This window comes from Tubulanus polymorphus, chromosome 2, assembly GCF_964204645.1.
Source record: "Tubulanus polymorphus chromosome 2, tnTubPoly1.2, whole genome shotgun sequence".
Lineage (NCBI taxonomy): Eukaryota > Metazoa > Nemertea > Palaeonemertea > Tubulaniformes > Tubulanidae > Tubulanus > Tubulanus polymorphus.
Window position 1 is genome coordinate 8,698,278 of NC_134026.1, and position 20,690 is coordinate 8,718,967.

General features: G+C 39.7%; 1 protein-coding gene across 1 annotated transcript; it reads left to right on the forward strand.

The window, feature by feature from the left end:
- Positions 1 to 2,768: 2,768 nt before the first annotated feature.
- On the forward strand, positions 2,769 to 3,975 carry LOC141898881 (leucine-rich repeat and fibronectin type III domain-containing protein 1-like protein). Its single transcript, XM_074785026.1, has 2 exons — positions 2,769 to 3,806; positions 3,874 to 3,975. The coding sequence occupies exons 1-2, from the start codon at positions 2,769 to 2,771 to the stop codon at positions 3,973 to 3,975; spliced, it is 1,140 nt and encodes a 379-aa protein (XP_074641127.1).
- Positions 3,976 to 20,690: the final 16,715 nt, after the last annotated feature.

Sequence of the window (20,690 nt, forward strand, 5' to 3'; positions counted from 1 at the left end):
AATCTAGAATGCGCATCTTATAATGCATCTAATTCTCAAAATCGAATGAGTCGCAGCCGTCGCAAGGCCGACCTACGCCCGCCTTAAGTGAATTCTAATAAATATTGTGGAGCAACTAAAATACGTTTTTGTGACTTCCATGCATTTGTGATACATCAGTGTAAAAAACATAACCTCACCCTGGGTAAAAGGGATACCCGTACAACTTGTTCAGCGTTCTCAATCAGGTAACCAATATTGATGAAGTATCTCCCAGGGACACTGTAGTAGCGTGCAGGGTTTGAAACTATTATAGAATTATTGACACCCCTGAAGGAGGTAAACGGCTTGTGTTCCAAGCTAACGTCGGCAAGTAATTAAATTTCTTCAGCAATATCATCCGCATCGTCATTAAGCTGTCTATCATAGCGCGCTATTATCGTTTATCAATCAATTTTTGTTCATATTGTTCATCAATTACTTTCAAGAGCGATAAAATCCATCCACTTCACAGCGGCTCGGTAATCAAGTTTTCAGACTTGAAACAGTTTTTGCTACGTAGTACGCGTCATCGTTATGGCGGCCACACCGTCAGACGTTATGATTATACCTAGCAATATATTGGATTCGATTGATTGGCGTATGAAGTGTATCGGTTCATTAGATGCTTGATTTCCGTGGCGAAACTGTTTTAGACCCGCGCTCAAATGATTAATGATGAAATCACTGCCCGTGATATTTACCGTTGGACGAGATACCTGGGTTTAAATTTCGATATATCTCGCGCTAATGACTATAATGTTATTGACATTTCCTGACCTGTGTATCCAATGATACGTGCGGCATAAGTTTGTTGGAGATGCATTTTTCTGCACCACGCGAAGACTAACATTATATAGGGTCGAGGCATCGATAGGAATGAACAGACGTATTGGAAGCTGTGGTCACGGCATTAAGGCAGAAGCATCGCCACAGCCGTATCCTTGGGGGATGGGGGGCTTGCTTAGGAGGGCTGCACCCCCTAAGATGATGACCTTGATTTCGGTGTAATGCAATCAAATTTCTAAATGCAAAATAAATTCATATTCATTTTCATATTCATATTCAAATGCACTTGTTACCTGTAAAGATCAACTCTTCTTTGCTAGAAATAAGGCATACTCGATTTTTTCCTCAGTGCAATGCTTCCCACTGTAGAACGTTTTTTTTAATCATACGTATTTTCGCAAACTATAACACAATACATACAACGTAATAATCGATATTTTTTAATTACATGATATGATATGGTTATAAGAGGGATACATATGTCTAACAATTCTTCATCCATAGCGTTGGATATTTAAGTGCATTCGTAAACAATTCACAGTGTCATTCTAATAAGAATATCGCCGAAGCTCGCAACGTATTGACAAATGCGCGTTATAGTTTTTCGCGCTCTTTGAATAGAAAGTCATACTTCAGTAGACATAGTAGGCGTAACTATAGTAAAACGTGTAGTACGATTATTCGTATGAAAGGATATAAAAATTCATAAGTGCATAATTCATTTACACTTGAAAAGTGAATTCATTTCGTGTACAAAACAATTCCGAATATAACGTGCGCATAAATGGACTTGAGAATTGTGAGTTCTACCTATAGCGTATACAGTATCGAAAAGGATTGTGACATTACAGTACATTGATTTTGAAAATATCTCCAAATTCTAACTTTTGATTTCTAACGAATGACTTCCAAAAAATGGATTTAGAAATCTCAAGTTAGATTAACTCTCCGATTCGTATGTAGACTGAAACCAGGATTGGTGGATATTTTTGAAGCGCGAAACTAACTTTTAACGCGTTAAAAGGTGCGATCGTTCGCAAACAACTCTGCGATTCCCATCAAAATAAAGTGATTACACACGTCACCCGTTTACCGAGGAGTGCGAACGGCGGCATGTGTGTGAGCAGATTTCCACGCGTAAAATTAGCGGACAATTTCAATGAAAACGTCTAGATCCGAACGTCCGCCGAGACAACTGCCACCCAAAAACCGACGTCTTATCTTACACACGAAATTCGATCTCGCCGATGCCCATATGCGGTCGTATTTTATTCAGTGGCCCAATAAAGTTGCAGCGACGCGAAGAAAAAGTTGGACGTATGCGCGATAAAAACTGCGTTCTCTCTCGAGAGATTGACGTACGTACGAGGCGGCGCGTCGAGGCTGCGTCTGCCAATCGAAGCTTCGCATGATTCACGCAGTCGATGTTTACAGTATAAAGCTGCGAGTCGCTCGGAGGTAATGAATTTTGATGGCAGCGCCGCGGCAGAGAGATACGCCATTCTTTGTCCATCGCGTCCTTCCTTTAATCTCGCACGTAGATGATAGAGCGTCTCTAGTCGCAGACGGCAATTCCGCGATGCAGGCCGGAACTTAATGGAATAGTAATGAAAGTAGCCTGTCAAGTTGTGACAAGCGTCAGATGTTAGCATTGCGATAAGGGTTGAGAAAATACAATTTCGCTGCCCATGTTTGTATGTATAGCGAGACGAAGGAAAGTATCTTTCTGTGACAGTGTCAAAGGATCGTCATATCACCTTGGATACATGTACAAATGAATCCTCATATATAAGAATTAGCCCGGACCAAAGGCAAGTACAATGGCTTCAGTTGTCGGATGTCGTATTAATATTTCTCGGCTAGGAACACAACTACACTTTCTGTTCGTGCACTTCGTTCGATAGCGAACGGCAACTTCGAAGTAAATAGGGAAATTCGAAGGAATAGCTAACGCAATTAATATGTTTCGCGCTGAGATACCGGTAGATGTTTTTATTACTAGTTTTTTTGTCCTTGCGCTGTGTCTGGTAGAAGTGGTCGACTCTTGTCCGCGCGCGTGTTTTTGCAACACTATCAACAAAATCGTGTACTGCTCGCGCAAAAGTTTGGACGTCATTCCGAAAGGAATTCCTCCCAATACGAAACAGTTGAATTTCAACGAGAACAAATTCGAAGTTACGACGTTGATGAGACAGAACTTCACCGATTTCCGTGAGCTCGAGCACTTGTACCTGAGCGCTTGCGGCATCCGAGCCATCGAAGTGGGCACGTTTATCAATCTGCTGAACCTGAAATTCCTCGACCTCGGTAAGAACGACATCAAAGACCTGCAAGACTTCACTTTTCGAGGATTGAGTCTCGAACACTTGTTCCTCAACGGAAACGACGGGATAAAACTGCACAGGGACACGTTTACCGGTCTGAACGTCCAGGGATTGTACCTGCAACATTGCGGCCTGGACTCGGTACCGTACGAAACGTTGCGAGCCGTGAACGGCAGTCTGACGAAATTATGGCTGAACAACAACAACATCAAGAGACTTTCGAGCAATTTCAAAAATATCTTTTCGTCTTTGTCGCACTTGAGATTGAATTCGAACCCGTTTCACTGCAACTGCAGATTAAGATGGCTGAAATCCTTCTACGATTCGAAGGAGTCGATTTTCGAGGGATCGCACTCCCCGGCCTGTAACACCCCGATGTACACGAATCACCGCGGATTCGAGAAACTGACCGTCGCCGATTTCAGATGCGAACCTCCGACGTTTAACAACGTCGATTTGCTGTTCTCGAACAACAACGGCGTGTTGAGCTGTAGCGCAAGTGGTGACCCTGCTCCGTATCTGTACTGGGTGAAACCGGGCGGCGAGCGCCTGGGTTTCATCCCGGATTCCAGAGACAACGCCGGGCGGACCGACGCTGAAATGATGATCTCTTACGTTAAAGGCAACGTCCACGCCGGTAATTACGCTTGCGTTGCGCTCAACGACGGCGGAAATGTGACGCTTACGTTGAACGTGTCGTGGCCGAAAATTCAGCAGGCCACCGTCGTGCGCTATATTAAAGAGGATACGTCTCCCACAACGACTTTTACGCCGGAACCCGAGACCGATCTGCCGCAACAAGATTCGTCTCACATCTTTACTATGCAACACGATGGCGTCTTGAATCACACGTTCTCCGTCATGGAATTAGCTGGTGCTATTATTGCTACTTTTGTCATCACTTTGCTGATATGTTTGCTCGCTTTCCACATTACGAACCGGTGTCGTGCGCGACACGCGAAAAGGGACATACTCGAAAATCCGTACAGCGTCGCCCCCTGTATACCGAAACACGAAGTTTACATGGACAGCAAAACGGACGAAGGCATATACATGGGAATAGACGAGATCCCGGCCAGATGACATACAATGAACATACACAAAACAAACCTAAACTTCAACCAGGAGATTATTGAGCTTTATTAGGAGAGAAACTGCTTGATACAAAGATGAAATTAGAAATTATATCGCGTACTATATTTTTCTATAATATGATATCTGAGATACGTGTACAGTTTTATCATTAATATGGAGAATTTGGATTTGCTACGAACGTCTTACGAACTGACGAGACCAGCTGTGGATTACTGGACCTAAACGTGACGACCGCACGAATTCCGAACGATGGGGTAAGTACAAACAGCTGAGGTTCATTATCCTTTGCATACTTACTTGATACTTATGCGACAAATCTGCGACGGGTTTCTCCATGCGTCGCCGATCGAAAATGAGGTATATGCGACTAGATAATCATGTGTTAATTAAAAAATGAAGACTAACATCGAAAAACCTGGCTGGCACAATCTCTCTCTTCTGATAGCATATCTCCGATCATAACAGATAACTGTTTACTTGAGATAATCATTGAAGTATTTTTGTGACGCTATATATGAAATATACATTATGAAATCTAACTCGCATATCACAGAAGTCAGACAAATTCTCGCTGTCCTTTATATAAAGTCTGACGTGAACGATGTCTCCATGCCTATAGCTGCTGCGGCTTAGATTTTATCAAAATATGAATTATTTATAAATTTAAACTGCGCATCTACGTAATACGAAGCGGATAATGATACGGCGGCAAAATAGTCAATAACATACCTCATTATTTGTCTACGCTATGACGTCACAACGTCGCTATTCAGATTAGGCCTATTTTCTAACCATCTACTTACATAAACTTAAACAATAAACAAAAGAAAGCTCAATCCTTATAGAATTCAGGAAAGCTTTTTATCAGAATCGCAAAAAGGTTATATACTATAACAATGACTATATAAATACAAAAACAGGTGACCTTGAGTTTCTGTTTCTGTTTCTGTTTTTTTTCTTTTTCTGTTTCTGTTTATCTTTGGTAGATCTAGTTGCTTCTTCCTGGTGCGGCTAAATTCAGATGAAGATGCGCAATAAATATGAATATGAATATGAATACGACTATGAATTTGAATGCTTTATTCTTATTGATAGCAAATACAAAATACACACATATAGATACATTTAGAGAAAATGACGTCTCCGGGCCGGGGGCTGTACCATAAGGGCAGATGCCCTGTGGCTATTATTATCATTATATCAAAATGATTCTTATAATACTTGATTACAAGAATGTGGCAATGATTTAAAGTTAAGAAAAATAAGGTTTTCCACTATTTCTAAACCTTCTTCCTCCTTCATCAAAGATCCCGATTACTGCCGTCACGTCAAGTAGGAAAGCACATTTTGACTTGTTGTTTAGCCGTGTGTATGACTCAAATAGGCTAATCTGCTCAATAGAATCATGCAACGTATCGAAGCCATTCAACGGCTCGGGTGACTGCAGGTGGTAAAAAATTGCATCGTATCAAGTTCTGAAACGACGATTCCCGACAGTTTGGGTTCAAATTGGCAAGATTATGTTTAACTAATTGTTGGAATCTTAAAGAGGGGATCAGCGCGTAACCTATTGAGGTAGAGATCTCTTTCTTGCGGTTTATGTTGGAAACAAAGGTTGAACAAAAAATCTATGAATCGGTATTAATGGGTTTTGAAGTGAACTGTGACAATGTATATAAACATAACGAATATCTGATTTAGAATCATTCCACATTAAGGCTAAATAGTGGAGAATATATTCGAAGATATTGCTAGTAGAGTGATGTAGAGGACGAACTGGAATCGATTTTGATATTGGTAAATTATTTGACAACATAAGATGGGCATTTTAGGAAATCTTATAAAGAGGTGGATCCAGGATATTCAGGGGATACTTTGGTGGCCATTCCCCAGAAAATTTTGCAAAATTGGACTCTTTCCCATTCATGCGGCGTTTTTAGGCACTGCATGATCATTGAAAGACTGAAAATAGATAGTACGAAGGAAAAAGCAACCCCCCTGGATTCGTATCTGTTATAACATGTATGTTCCCATACGGTATGTTCTACGTTTTTGTAAGGTCTTCCATTTAAACCCGTACGTATACGTAATATTTGTGGAGTGGTGTGGCCGAGCGGTTATAGCGTTCCACTCTGGGAAGCCAGGTCGTTGGTTCGAACCCCGTGCATTGCCGTAGTGTCCTCGGGCAAGACACTTACTCTCATTGCCTCTCTCCACCCAGGAGTAAATGGGTACCTGGCCTGATAGATGACTCCTGAGCGTTTGTTAGCAGCTCGGTGTTACCAGGGAGAGATTACTGATACATGTTAGAGTATAACATCGGCCGGGGTAATAATATCGAAAAATGTAAAGCGCTCTGAGCAGCCTGACTGTATTTAGCGCTATATAAGACACATATTATTATTATTATTATTATTATTATTATTATTATTATTATTATTATTATTATTATTATTATAGTATTTAGGGATGCATCTTGTGACTGCAAGTGCTACGTTATAGTAATAGTTATCTCTTCAAACGTAGCGCAGCCCTATTATCACCAGGCGCGGATCCAAGATTTTTTCCAGGCGGGGTTCATAAAGAATGTTAGTGTAAAACCGTCGACTAAAATCTCCGGTAGGGGGCCTATACGGCATATTGTTTGGCCAAACATAAGATGATATAGTACTGATTATGTAATACTGTTCGCCCACTTTGTCTTGAGTACATTCCTTCAAGAAAACGATTAGACTTTTTTTGGTAGCTGAGCAGGGGGGATCATGACCCCTAACCCCCCCTCTGGACGTATCGGCCCCACTCCGCGCGGTTCCGCCACCGTGCGGGATTTACGCGAAGCAGCAAACACAAACATGGCCACTCTCTCAATTTTCAATGATAGAAATCGTGTGTGCATTTCAATTATTTCGGCTGTTAGGGTTTTAAGGCACAATATAAGTTGATGATGTGATATGGCGATGTTAATTAATGATAATTCCGCAGTGAAGCTAGTCACGAACGGTGCCGATTGAGTGTACAGCTGCCAATAACACTGAAATGAGCGTAGTTGCGTAACTATTTGCAGTGAATTGCAGACGAAACATGAAGCCTTAACGGCCGTTAAAAAAAAATTATACCAATCGCAATTGTAAAATAAAAATGAGATAGAACCTAAGTTAAAATTCTGGCCATTTCTAAAATGTTATCACTAATTTTTAGTCAGTGCCGAACGTTTAGTTTTCCAACAATAATGAGGGGTCGTAGGTAGTCATGCGAGTCATCATTTATTACACGTTACTTCCGTGTTGTTGAAAATCTCGCGAGTCCTGGACCAAACCCCATTGAACAATGTGATCTGTGTGCTGGCCACAAATGCACACATATCACACTACACTACCCATTACAAACTCCAGTACCCACAGCTTTCATATACCCATCAAAATATTTAGAGTGTCTTTCTTCCTGGATTCGCACCCGATCACTATAGCATCTATCGTCGTTGGGAGGTTACAATTCAATGGTCTCTTTATTGTTGTACTACCATTTCGGGCCGGGATGTACATAGCGATACAGTCGTGTATTTACAAGTAATTTACAAAGCATACAAATTTTACATTGATAACACTAAGAGGGATAACATTGGTTTCTAGTTAATTACCAGAATCCAGGATATCAAAGCCTCGAGAGATGTATTCCCCAATTTGGCAATTGGACCATGTAGTTTTTTTATCCGTGAGAAGCTTTTTGAATTTGGTTTGGTCGTCTCAATTTGGGGCATCTGGATATATACAACTCACATGACATCAAAGTGCGTTTCCCGTTAATCGCGAGCGGCTAAACTGAAGAAAGCAAAAATTTCAATAACGCGCTCTTCGTTTGAAACAAAATATACTGTCAATTTAAGCTCAACTACAAAGGATGTATATAACTTCGCGTTCCGATTTCCAATCTAGATATCTCTTAGAAACGGTCGACAGCTTTTGACGACCAACGTGCAGGAGAGGAGCGTAGGAACTGCTATGCATATATATGTATATCCAAGATGACTTTCCCCGTAAAATGCCGCTATCTGTCCCATCGTAAATGAATATGTTCCATGACGATGACATTTTTAAGACGTTGACGACGCCGCAGCGCTCATACACAGCTTAGCGATTAACCTTGGTAAATGCGTCTTCATCAATGCATCTTCATTAGTCGAATATTTCCAACGAGAGACACGTCGGTTTAATTACGTGGAGTAAACTTTTCACTGAATTATTGACTCGCAATTGCGCGTCGTAAATCGATCAGTTTTAACAGTTAATTCACGTGCACAGGTCCTTTGATAAAGGATCGAAAAAGTAACGTTTTGAAATGAGAAAATGATTTCGTTGTTATCCAAGCAAGTCAACAGTCATCAGAGTTGACCATGTCAGTCGAGAGTCATAACGAGAATAATCATGTGTTAATTGAAACATAATGATGGCTAACATCGAAAAACATGGGCGAACTTCGGTTATCGGAGTTAGTCGACTATAGTCGAACTAAGAAACCGAATGTCCGTTAGTCGGAACTATGGTCCGGAAATGGTAGACCACGGGATTGAGCACGGTCGCTGAAGTTCGGACCTAGGTTCAAGATGGCCGACACTGTGAAATACGTTAAGACCGAACTATAGTGCCTTCGGTTATTAGTTCCGACCACTAGTCGACCAGCTACGAAAACCGAAGTTGGCCCTGGCTGCTACAATCTCTCTCCCTCTTCTGATAGCATGGCTGAGTGTCACAATAATGACGATAATACAGTATCCCTGAAGATGAGTATAAGTATAGTCGAAACGTCGAATAAACTGCTAGATCAAGGAAACATTTTCGGACTCTATTACCCTCGTCATTATTTTGGGGTTCTCGTTATATCATCGTCACAATACGAATGTAGTGTCTTATCGATCGTCATTAGTCGAGGTTCATGGTATAGTGGGTGCGCTATTCTTAGACAAGCCCCGTTAATATATGCGTCCATCGTTGCCCGAGTGAGACGTTCATAGTCAAGATTTTAATATTTCATCTATTTCTCAATACCAACAGACGACCAATGCCAGCAGCGCGGCTGTCTGCGCTGTTGAAAATTTTAAGACGAGCTCCTTAGATACGATTTAGGCGTTTCGAATATACGTTTCGATGTTAGGGCGAAGTGGGTGTCCGTTATCTTATACCAGCTATAAGTTTCGGTAATGAGATCAGGGTAGACACAAGCCCGGGAGAGCCTGTATCCGTGTACTCGCAGGCTTTGATCACGACGATGCTGCCTTTGTTGAATTTGACTTCGTTGGCTTCGTATAGCTGGAAGGCTTCGTAGTTTTGTTAAACATGAAAACATACAGCGCGTTCGGTTCATCAGAGGTATGGATAGTATAGGCAGGTGCCTAGTGCTCAGTTGTGCGCTTAGAATCATACCCCCCGGGACCGACTAAAGATAACGCTGCATAATTGCTTGTATTGGGTGACAAACAAGGATTTGCATTTGGAAGCTTGCCACCACCATAATTCTCATCCGACGAATAATTCATTTAATGATGTTTAAAGACTTCGACTTCACTGCTCGGCACAATGCAACGGGCTAGGCTCAGATTTAGTCCAGTTTAATACCATCTTGCTTGCCCAATCTGACAAGCTTAAGACTGTTTAGTCTTAAGTTTCATAGTCTAAGACCGTTTGACAGTTTAAGACCATATTTGGAACTAAGAATCACAACTGCGCTAGGGCCTAGGATTCACATGACACGATGAATACCTAAAAAAAAATAAAACCATGTCACTCCATATGATAACTACAATTACCAGCTTATTAGCCGCAAATGAATATCCTATAAATTACGACCGAAAGAAAAACCTTGACAAAAAACCAAGTCGCACTTCTAAATTCTTTATGGTTAACATTAGCCCAATCCCAAGTGATACATCAATGCGGCTATACACATATTAACAAGCCGCTAATGAGGCCCGTTTTCCAATTACTATTTTACAATGTTTTATTCATTCCACGTTTGCAACTTCGATCCTAACCGCCCCGCATTGTAATATAGCAGCCGGGTTTCTATCTATATTCCGAGTGGTGCAAACAAGTAATGAGTGTAGCTGCAGTATTGTTCGACTTCACTTGAGCTGTTAACTGCAGTGTCATCCATTACGGTCGAAAAGTCATTAAATCGTCGCAGTTAGCGCCAGGCGAGAGAGAGTAATTCGAGTCGGACTTCGCTTATTTCTTATATTGGCAAACTCTCTTGAATAGTTTCTCGCAACGCGCGTTTGAGGTAGACTCGTCCCGCTGCTCTCGCATCGAACGTGCTTTAATATGATACTACAATTAATTCGTTCGGTATAGAAATTGTATTTGACGCGTCACCATCGCGATTGGCGTCGTGAATACATTTTCTTTTAGTCGATATACGATGAAAAATCGTATAATGGAGCACCTTTCAGCGATTCCTTTTGTGTTCCAGCGTTCTCGTGTCATCGCTAATATCCCCGGCCATAAACATCGTATTATGAAATGATTCATTTATCAGAATTTTTTCCCCGGGAAAAAGCTCTTGCGCGCCGCCGAGCGAGCGCGCATTTTCTATATGCTGCTCCAGAGAAGAAATCAAATAATTTCTACTCTGATATATATGCTAATAATTCATATGCGGAATAAATTGAAAACCATTATGTCGAAGCGAAACGGATTACAAATTGAAAATGAATTATTGACGAATCGTGCAAGCGACCGCATATGGAGTCGACATAATAAAATTATTAGACAACGTTTTGCAACAAATACACAATGCCGAGAAGCTTTGTTGTTAATGCATATGGCAGGGCCGCGGCTATATCGGCGGTTTGATTCTGCGCGAAAGACACGTTAGATTGAATTTACAACCCTTTCACGTCTTGATCGGCGGCATAAATGCGCGATGCGGACAGCACAAATTTACCAGATATGTCAGTCCCGTTAGGCGGCATAATAACATCATTTCTAAATGTACCTCCGACGCGCGCGCGCTGTGCGAGTCTTGTTTATTTAATATCGACGTCTTGGAGGCCACTGGCAAAAATGCAGAAGAAATTCAGTATGCCCAAAAGGTTACGCGCATACACGATTTATAAACAGGAAGAACGCGTGCATCATCGGAAAACAGAATCGATCCGTGACAATGCCGGCCGTTATATTCGCCAACGACGTACATATCTATATTTAATGCGCAAAAAATATATATCGCTGTATAATTTTCGCTGAATTGATTTCGTCGAGCCGATATCGGGTGTCGAGAATTGCGTCTAGAATAACGTCGATGGATCGATGGACGCCGTGTTGAAGCTCAATTTAGAAACACGTCAATTGCGCATCATTTCAAAAATCTTTGGGCCCAAAACTAACCGAGGCATAATTTATTATTAAGAGAGTTTCATATAGTTGATGTTGATTGGTTAGTCTTTGCGTGATGACGTAATTTTCAACGATTAGCGGTTGTTTTTGATACTCAATTTCGCAATTCTTTTGCATTTTATGTCGACTTGAATTCTTCTTAAGATCATTTTGTTCATGAAAAACTCAAAATGTACTTTTTAGCCAGGTTATTCGCTCGACTATTTGCCTATGACATTAGAAGCTATTTACAGAATTACTTATCAATGTAGAATTTCTTGCCAGTCGAAAAAGCGTTTCGGTTAACCGCCATATCATATCAAGCAGGCGTATATAGATGGAAACACTAATTTTGCGATTTAACATAAAGATGTACATCATTTGATGACAAATTCATCCGATACATGACACACATGCTATTCATCAAAACAGAATAGTGCAGAGATTTCGTAACAAACAATATTTCCAATATTCAAAGAACACGAATTTGATAATTGAATTAATGTATTTGCACATCAAAATGACAGTTATGATACATGAATTGCGTTGAATTACATTTAATATAAATTGAATGTGAAGGGCACACCTAGAGAACCATATAAGGCTGTATAATGATTGCTGTTACGTGCACTTGAGAATACTCTTAAATCATCGTCTATCACCGTGGCTTATACGACTTTTGAAAAACGGTGCAATTCGTCATAAATACAGATTTCGAGAAAATGAAATGCACAAAATCCTCCGAATGGTATTATCCCTTGATTGTTCCTGGCGCGCCGGTGTCGTTCGTTCGTTCGTTTGGTTTTTTTTGTTCTATCGTTAATCGCTAGCTTTTCGCCGAGAACGACTGATTATTGCGTATTATCGAGGATGAATGCTTACAGTAATTAATGTGTACTGTCTCTTCATCTTTCCAGGTTAGAAAAGCGGTAAGCGTTGTACAAAGGGGAAAATAGACGCACACAAAGAGATTAAACGACTAGTCGCGAAGCGCTCGGCTTTATCGATCTTCAGCTGTACGTATATTGTGAGGGGATGTTTATCGCAGCCTTGAAGAGGAAACAACTATATAATAGCTGCTACTGGAATCTGTTTTCATATCGATTGAATTAAACAAAGAATATGTGTGCAACGATATTATTTTTCGCGGTCAAGAGTACGTGACACACTGGGCGAACTTCGGTTTTCGTAGTCAGTCGACTAGTGGTCAAAACTAATAACCGAGAAAGCACGCTATTCATACGTGCATGTCGTTCGGTCGTAACGCATTTCACACCGACGGCCATCTTGGAACTAGGTCCGAACTTCAGCGACCGCGCCCAATCCCGTGGTCGACCGTTGTTCAAACTAATTGACATTAGTTTTCACTTAGTTTGCAGTCGACTAACTCCGACTTCCAAGGTTCGCCCTGGTAAATTCGACTGTACTAGAAAAGTTTCTATATATATTATACTTTAAGAACTTTTAAACATACAAACGACAATACAATTATGGCTTTGGTGTATGTGGCTTAAAAGTCTCAAAAGAACGATTTGACCGTTGGATGCTGTGAAGACAGTACGGTTATATACATATTTTTTCAAGACTAAATGCAAATGGATTGGATTTAGTATACCTTTCGAAGTCTCTACACGGCATTTCAAAATATAATTTAGGCCTACTATCCATCTGACAACGATTGAAATGAGATATAATTCATAAAAATGCTAGAAATCCCTCAGGCTTTGATATATATGAATTGTATAGAATTACTCAATTATATATATATATATATATATATATATATATATATATATATATATATATATATATATATATATATATATATATATATATATGCACTGTATATATATATATATATATATATATATATATATATATATATATATATATATATATATATATATATATATATATATATATATATATATATATGCACTGTATATATATATATATATATATATATATATATATATATATATATATATATATATATATATATATATATATATATATATATATATATATATATATATATATATATATATATATATATATATATATATATATATATATATATATATATATATATATATATATATATATATATATATATATATATAATATATATATACAGTGCTTTCGTACAGCAAAACCGAACGAACCGAAAAAATGCACTATCATGCGGTTTCGTGGCCTTTGCGGTTGAGTTTAGGAAATCCAAATAATCAGCGTTAATGTATTTCGTGTATTTTAATGTACGTTTTGGATTAGATTTGAAATATTATTTTTTGGTGTCGAACGCCGCCGCTGCGCCTGTGCCGTGATACGACGAAGCTTATAGTTTCTTTTGATCAGCATAATATCATAACGTGTAAAAATTCTGCGCCAGTGGTTCGGCGGTAAATAAACTTTTAAGAAATATCGCCGCCGCCACTGGCATTAGTTTTTCATTATATAATACCAGTGCCATAATGTTCAATTCATAGACATACTTATGCATAATACGTAGCGCGGGCAGGCAGCAAGAGAATCGGCGACTAAAAGCAAAAAGTACTCAAGTGGTTTTTGTGAAGACGGTTTGCATTAAACCGCGTATTCTTTGTATCGCTCTTCGTATACTTACGATGTCATTTCTTCGATGCATCGAAGGAGAACTTCTGATTTAATGATACCCTCCGGCGCATATCTGCTGTTCATTTGTGTTTATTGGGGTGAAAGTCGTCGTCGCATTTTAGCGTAGCCAAAAGAGCAACCGATTCGAAAGAAGAAAATCGTATATACCGAATATTTTTAAAGAATTTCGTTTCGAAGTTATTTGACTGCGACTTTATACGTGTCTATATATTAAGAAGTTTTCGTGTTACACGTTGTAGCATACAACATGGAAAGTATGGTTTTTTTCGTAACCAAAATAGAAAGTAATATTTTGAAGTGAATTTCGATGTTGTTGATACTGCGGGAAATATTCCGTATTCACATCGGGCTACGCTGTTGAACCATTTGGACATACTTTCATTGGATGATTTAGCTTAATTGAGCTTCCATCTAGTTCTCAAGACTTGTTCACCAACTGGGGTTTCCTCTGATGACATCATTCTGGGATTCCTATTGAGTGAATCTGTTGATGTCTTCCTATTGGTTCGGTGCAGCAGGCTCCCAGGATGATGTCATCAGAGGAAATTCCAGTTGGTAAACGAGTCTAGAGAACTAGATGAAAGCTCCATTAAGCTATATTATCCAGTGAAAATAACTAAGAAATGGTCCAACTGTATCAAGAAACCTGGATAGAGATACACATTCTACCCATAGTTGATTTCAACTTTCTCGAGCTGTGATATTTACAAGTAAAACTGAACTCATCTGGTGAATCCATTTTCGCGATGAGTTTATTCCAATTTCCTAATATCAATCAAAGCCTTCAATCCCCTTGCCGCATGGAATAATGGATCGTGATTATGAATTCATAGACTTTTAGAGATTTATCTAATTATTTGGATCTGCTGCTCTTTTTGCTCCATTTATATTATGCGACATATCGGAATATCTGTTTTATGCATGAAGTAAGAATCACTCATTTGGATCCGAATGTAAAAGCCACTCTTACCAATAAGATATAAGGACAGTATAGAGAACGGATTAACGTGCTTCTTACTTCTAGCCCAAAAATTTCATTCTGGTTACCCGTGTCCGGGCATACATGATGATAACGTGATTCGCTATACGAGGTAATATGTAAGCGAAATATGGTTTAAACGTGCATAATATAGCTTGTTCCTTTTACATAGCTAATATATGAATATATATATATAGGGTAAAAAAAAACTGATGTACAAAGTCTAGTGTAATAATGGTAATAATATATGAAAATAAAAGCAAGTTAAGATTAAAAACCTGCGTTCGTTCGAAGCTATCCATTTTTCAACGCGAGACTTATCCGACTGTCGCTGTTGTTAAGGAAATGAATTTCATCAATAAACGAAAGCGAGTAGGGAGCAAGAGAGAGAGAGAGAGAGAGACAAGTGAAACGAGACCAGGGGCAATATTTTGACGTTTTTCGAAGGCTTCTTAATTGATCGGGGCTTTACGTATTCGCGCGCGTCGCGATGAATAGTTTGAGGACCGATGACAGTAAGACAGTGCGCCGCCACCGTTTTAGATAATTCTCGATATGCTCGATTTCGACGAATGATATTACGGCTACGACACGTCCAGATCGTACCGATTATAATCATGAAAAATCGGCTCGTTAATGAAAATATCAGATAATATCAATTCCGTGATTCAAGAAATACTTTCTGCCATTCGTTATTCGTATGCGGATTTCATCGGTAAGTATTTCTGCTCGTTTCTTATCAGTTGTATTGTCCAGAAATAGGTATAGCGTTAAAGGGGTTAACTAATTAATTCTGCAGGGACGCACGAGATGTTGTTTGATGTGCAGTGTTCATATCCTGCCGCAGTTTACTTTAAACATGCCACCGTGTCCACGACGCCGGGTAATGAAATACTAAATCTTGCCCGTAAGCTGACAAACCTTGAAAAAATAAGCAGATCAGCAAACGCGCCACGCCATGTCGCCGAAACGCGTATAATGTCGATAGTTTTACGACCAGACATCCGTGTTTTTTTAGAGGAAAACATCAAACTCATTCTGATAAACGTTTGTTTTTAAAAGTTGAGGCCAGTAGTATATGCTTATATATCCAGAAATGCCCTTTCCGTCACCAAAAACCGGACAATCGAGCAAATAGGCAAAGAAACGTGACTGAGCACTGATAAGAACTTCCCTGATGACATCATGAAGATATTTACCTTAGATATTGCGTAAAATGGTAAGTACGCTCGCTTATGAGACGAGAAGATACACAATATCCGTGTATGACGAATAATGAGAGAAATCCAACAATGAAATCGGCCAAAAATGAAAATTTCTTTATTAAAATGATTATATTTCGAGCAACGATTCGGCCAAATGCCTTTAGCCATCATCAGGCGTACATTCGCGTATGTTCAAATCCTACAATGTTTAACAACAAACATATCACGAATGGTCTTCGGAATTTGAATCGGAATTAGATAACTCTTTGTAAACTCTTTGTAAATCTTTGTCACCATCAAATATCATTTGTATTGATTGATTGATTTTATTTTCATAGAACATAGTTTAGTATAATAATCTATCTTACAAAATACCGCAATGAACTATGAACTACTTGTATCGCAAGCGATCAGGCACTTTCACTCAACAAGGGCCAAGGTCGAGCAAAATAGATATATCTCAAAAAGCAAACAGTTTTGATACCCACATCGCGTTGCCACATAATAGTGGGATATGATGCCGGCCACAACAATATGAATTAACCATGTCCTAATCGACTGCTAATCGAGTTATCGATGGGAATCGAACTGTACACGGTGGAAACCCGGCACCCGGGTTGTGTAAAGCCAGGGAAATCCTATTACACCGCGGTCGTTACGGCGATTTGTACAAATCAGCAAAAGACGATGACGTCACAGGAAGGAAACCTTAGCGTTTTACGGAACGTCTGCTGGTAAACGGAACAAGCGAGTGTCTTAAAAGAAATCAATAGATTCTTTGATTGCCAACTACAGGGCGTGTGAGATTGTTAAAAGCATGTGGTATTGGCACTGAATAATGCGCACTATCCTTACGATGTTGTCGAGAAAATGGGGAAAATCTACGTTTTATTGAGCTGTCTGGAAAATTCTTTTCACGAGTCGACGTGTACTAGGTTTATTATCTAAAAATCGATTAACGATATCATTCAAACGGTTTTAAAATTTTTCAATCAATTTCCTTAACATCCTTGCTGCTTCACGGCCATTCAAGGGACGCCCTTCGAATTCTTTTTTTTTATACGTACGCTGGCATATCAGTTTGGAAGCCTGATTTTCAAGTAATTATAAGAAATCCTTGTTTCTCCTTTGTCAAATCGAATTACCTGTCAGCGTGCCAGCCGATCTAGAACAGGAAATTCAAGAGGTAAATATTTTCTTACAAAACCTGAACTCAACACTAATTGGGGGGAGTTTAACATCTAATGAGTCATGTTTATGCAATTACGCCTGGCTCGCATCGAGCGAAACCCGTGTAGAGTTCTACCTACGATCCGAACGCGCGCATCGAACTACACGAAATTACACCACTTAACCATAATTTGTAAATTTATACTTTCCAATATCGATTTTGAGAAAAACGGGGAAAATGGGGTTTATTTCATTTCACTAACTACAGTATATGAAGGTATACCACGGGAAAATATATGTATGCGTGTGTTATTCCCACACCCATCCATCCTAAGTATAGGATTTCAAGTCGTATTAGATTTGATGGAGTCTGTGGTTTTTTTCTGGATGCTGAATTATTGATGCGGACACCGACAACGGTTGAGGTTCTCAATGGCGACATTACGATACATATACGTAGCCATCATCCAGAATTTAAACTCATCCGTGACGTTTCAAGTGGTAAATGCGTCTGAAAATCTCATCAAACATTTATTAGCCTATTTTCACAATATCTAACGTATCGGAAATGAATTGCTGAACGCACACACACACAGATCCTAGCCGTGAGAAGCGCGTCAGCTATCCGTGCCAGATTGAAAGCATGCTTTCAAAGCACTACGAACGAGCCTTGGCGCTCGTTGCGAATCGTTATCAATAAAATCAAATTCAACCAAATTTATTAATCAGCCAGTTGGAAATAATAATCCCGACTTCCTCACGCGCTATACGAGGACGGATCTTCGGGTGTGATTCATGCGCCGGAGCAGAAATTAGATACAGAGTCAGTATCGTAAATTAGGAACTGCGGGGATAAGAATCAGAATTTATTATCCAAACAAAAACCATGGATCTGATTACCAAGCGTCAAATCAATGTTATCGGCACGTGTCCCGGCATTCATGTTCAACACTAAATATTGATTAACGAATTCCATTTTCTGGTAAACATTTAATGGTGACATTTTGTGCGTGCCTTCGGATTCCTTTCTTTTCATCAGCGTATGGTAATTCTGTTTTATGGATTTATGGAAGTGTTGAATACGCGACGTTTTAAGCTAGAGAATCAAAAATAACGACCGTCGCTACTTCATCCGGCCATATGTCAATATGATGGCACTGCCGTTCAAATTTCCGGTCAGACACTCTCGAATTCACAACGCGGTCGATGTATAGCTACATGTTTCTACTTCCGGTCAAGTCACTCCAGCTTCAATATCTAGAGTGGCTCAGCGGTGGCTTGAGCCGTACCGGATCCCAGATGCAATTCGATGATAATTCGGTCATATATCGACAAATAGAAATGAATAAAAGTTTTCAGGAAAAAAATCATTTTCTAATTTTGTTTCACTATTCAGTAGGGAAATCTCATATCTGGCCATAATGTAAGTTACGGCACCAGAATTATATTAGAGGCATATGTCGTAAGGGCTGTGGTTCTAGATTGCTTTTCATATAATAAGGCATCAATAGAGACAAAACAGGTTTTTCAAGATTTGACCTCATATTAGCCCAAGTGATGCAAGGACGGTTCTAGGGGGTGTCCCAAAAATCTGACCCACTGCCTTCTCATTGGGGTTGCCCTTCCCGTCAAAGACAGAAGTCGTGAAAACCGATATATTTGACACTCAACCTCTGGGAGATTGCATCTTTTTTTGGTTTCATCTAATAACTTATATCTAACACCTAGGCAGGTACCCCACTAGTTGCCAATGACATGGTCATCCGGGATAATGCTTTTCTCGTCTTCTGGTCCCTGGCCTTCCAATTTTCCACGATCCGTCTCTGGTGATAACCTACGATATGCAATTGCTCTAAAGACGAATCCAAATACGGAAATACGGAGTATCAGAATCGATTTAATTTCGTTGACGTCATTTCGGAGTTCGCGGAACTCGTACGATTCTCAATTAAAGTAATCTAACGGCTAATTTTAATCTTATTGTCGAGTTAATTACTTCAATGTTTAATTGAAGCACCACTCAATTAGGAGTCGCAAAAAAATTCAATCACCGACAGTATCTGAATGATTGTTTTCGTCACTAATGAGCGACGTTGCATCTCGCATCGCCCCGCGTTTGAACGAGCGAATTACAAATACTCGAGGTGGTTTTTTTGGTAGACAGATGGCGGCGTTAATTGATTCTGTTTTTAGCCTGGCGCGTGAAAGGATATTAATAACCGAAAATCTTGTCGAGGAAACTGCGTGGCGGCGCCGCCACATTAGGCCTGGCAGCGAAAGTCGTCTCCGAAGCCAAGATAACCACTTTACAGGAAAATATTCCTCCTCAAGCGCGAGAACAGGCTGTGAAGCAGCCGCGCGTAGAAGTGACTCTATATCGCCGTGTGGTGAAATTTGCCGTTTGTTTGTAAATGTTCGCGGAGAAAAGTGTGACAAACGGTTTTCGAAAGAAAAACAGCGCGCCGTATAGCATCAGTCGTCAGACTGATGGAGGCTCGAGGGCTCAATGATTAGAATCCATTCAGAGTTTTATACATCAGAGATACGCAATGAACTGTCGCTCTTTCTTTTACTCCAGTCCCTGCTTCGCGATCTCATTTACCGCTCTCTGACTCAATCTAAAATGGAAATACATGCGCTGATGTATTTTTCCCCGCGTATACGAATGCGTCGTACTTAGAACAGAATGACATTTCGCAGACGTAGTTAGATACCGGAGAAAAAGTCACGCAGGGAAAATGTTAAGAAAAGGCAACGAAATTTTCATGTCTGGTTTTGAATTCGGTTCAGAAAGAAAAAAAATGCAAATTAGATAACGCAAAATTTCTCTGAGGTATATCGAATCCGAGCAAAAACGTAATTATGGCCATAACGTAAATCATCATTAACATAATTATGGCCATAACGTAAATCATCATGAACTAAAAAATTTTGAACTGATTTTCCTAATATCTTAATATATTCATGAGTAGAATGTAAAAATGTAAACTTGATTATGGTGTAGAAATAAGGTTATTCTGGAATGAACCCTGCCCACAAAGAACTTCAGTCCTATTTGCCTTACGCGCATCGTTATGCAAACGGGCAAGCACATTTGTTCGTTCTT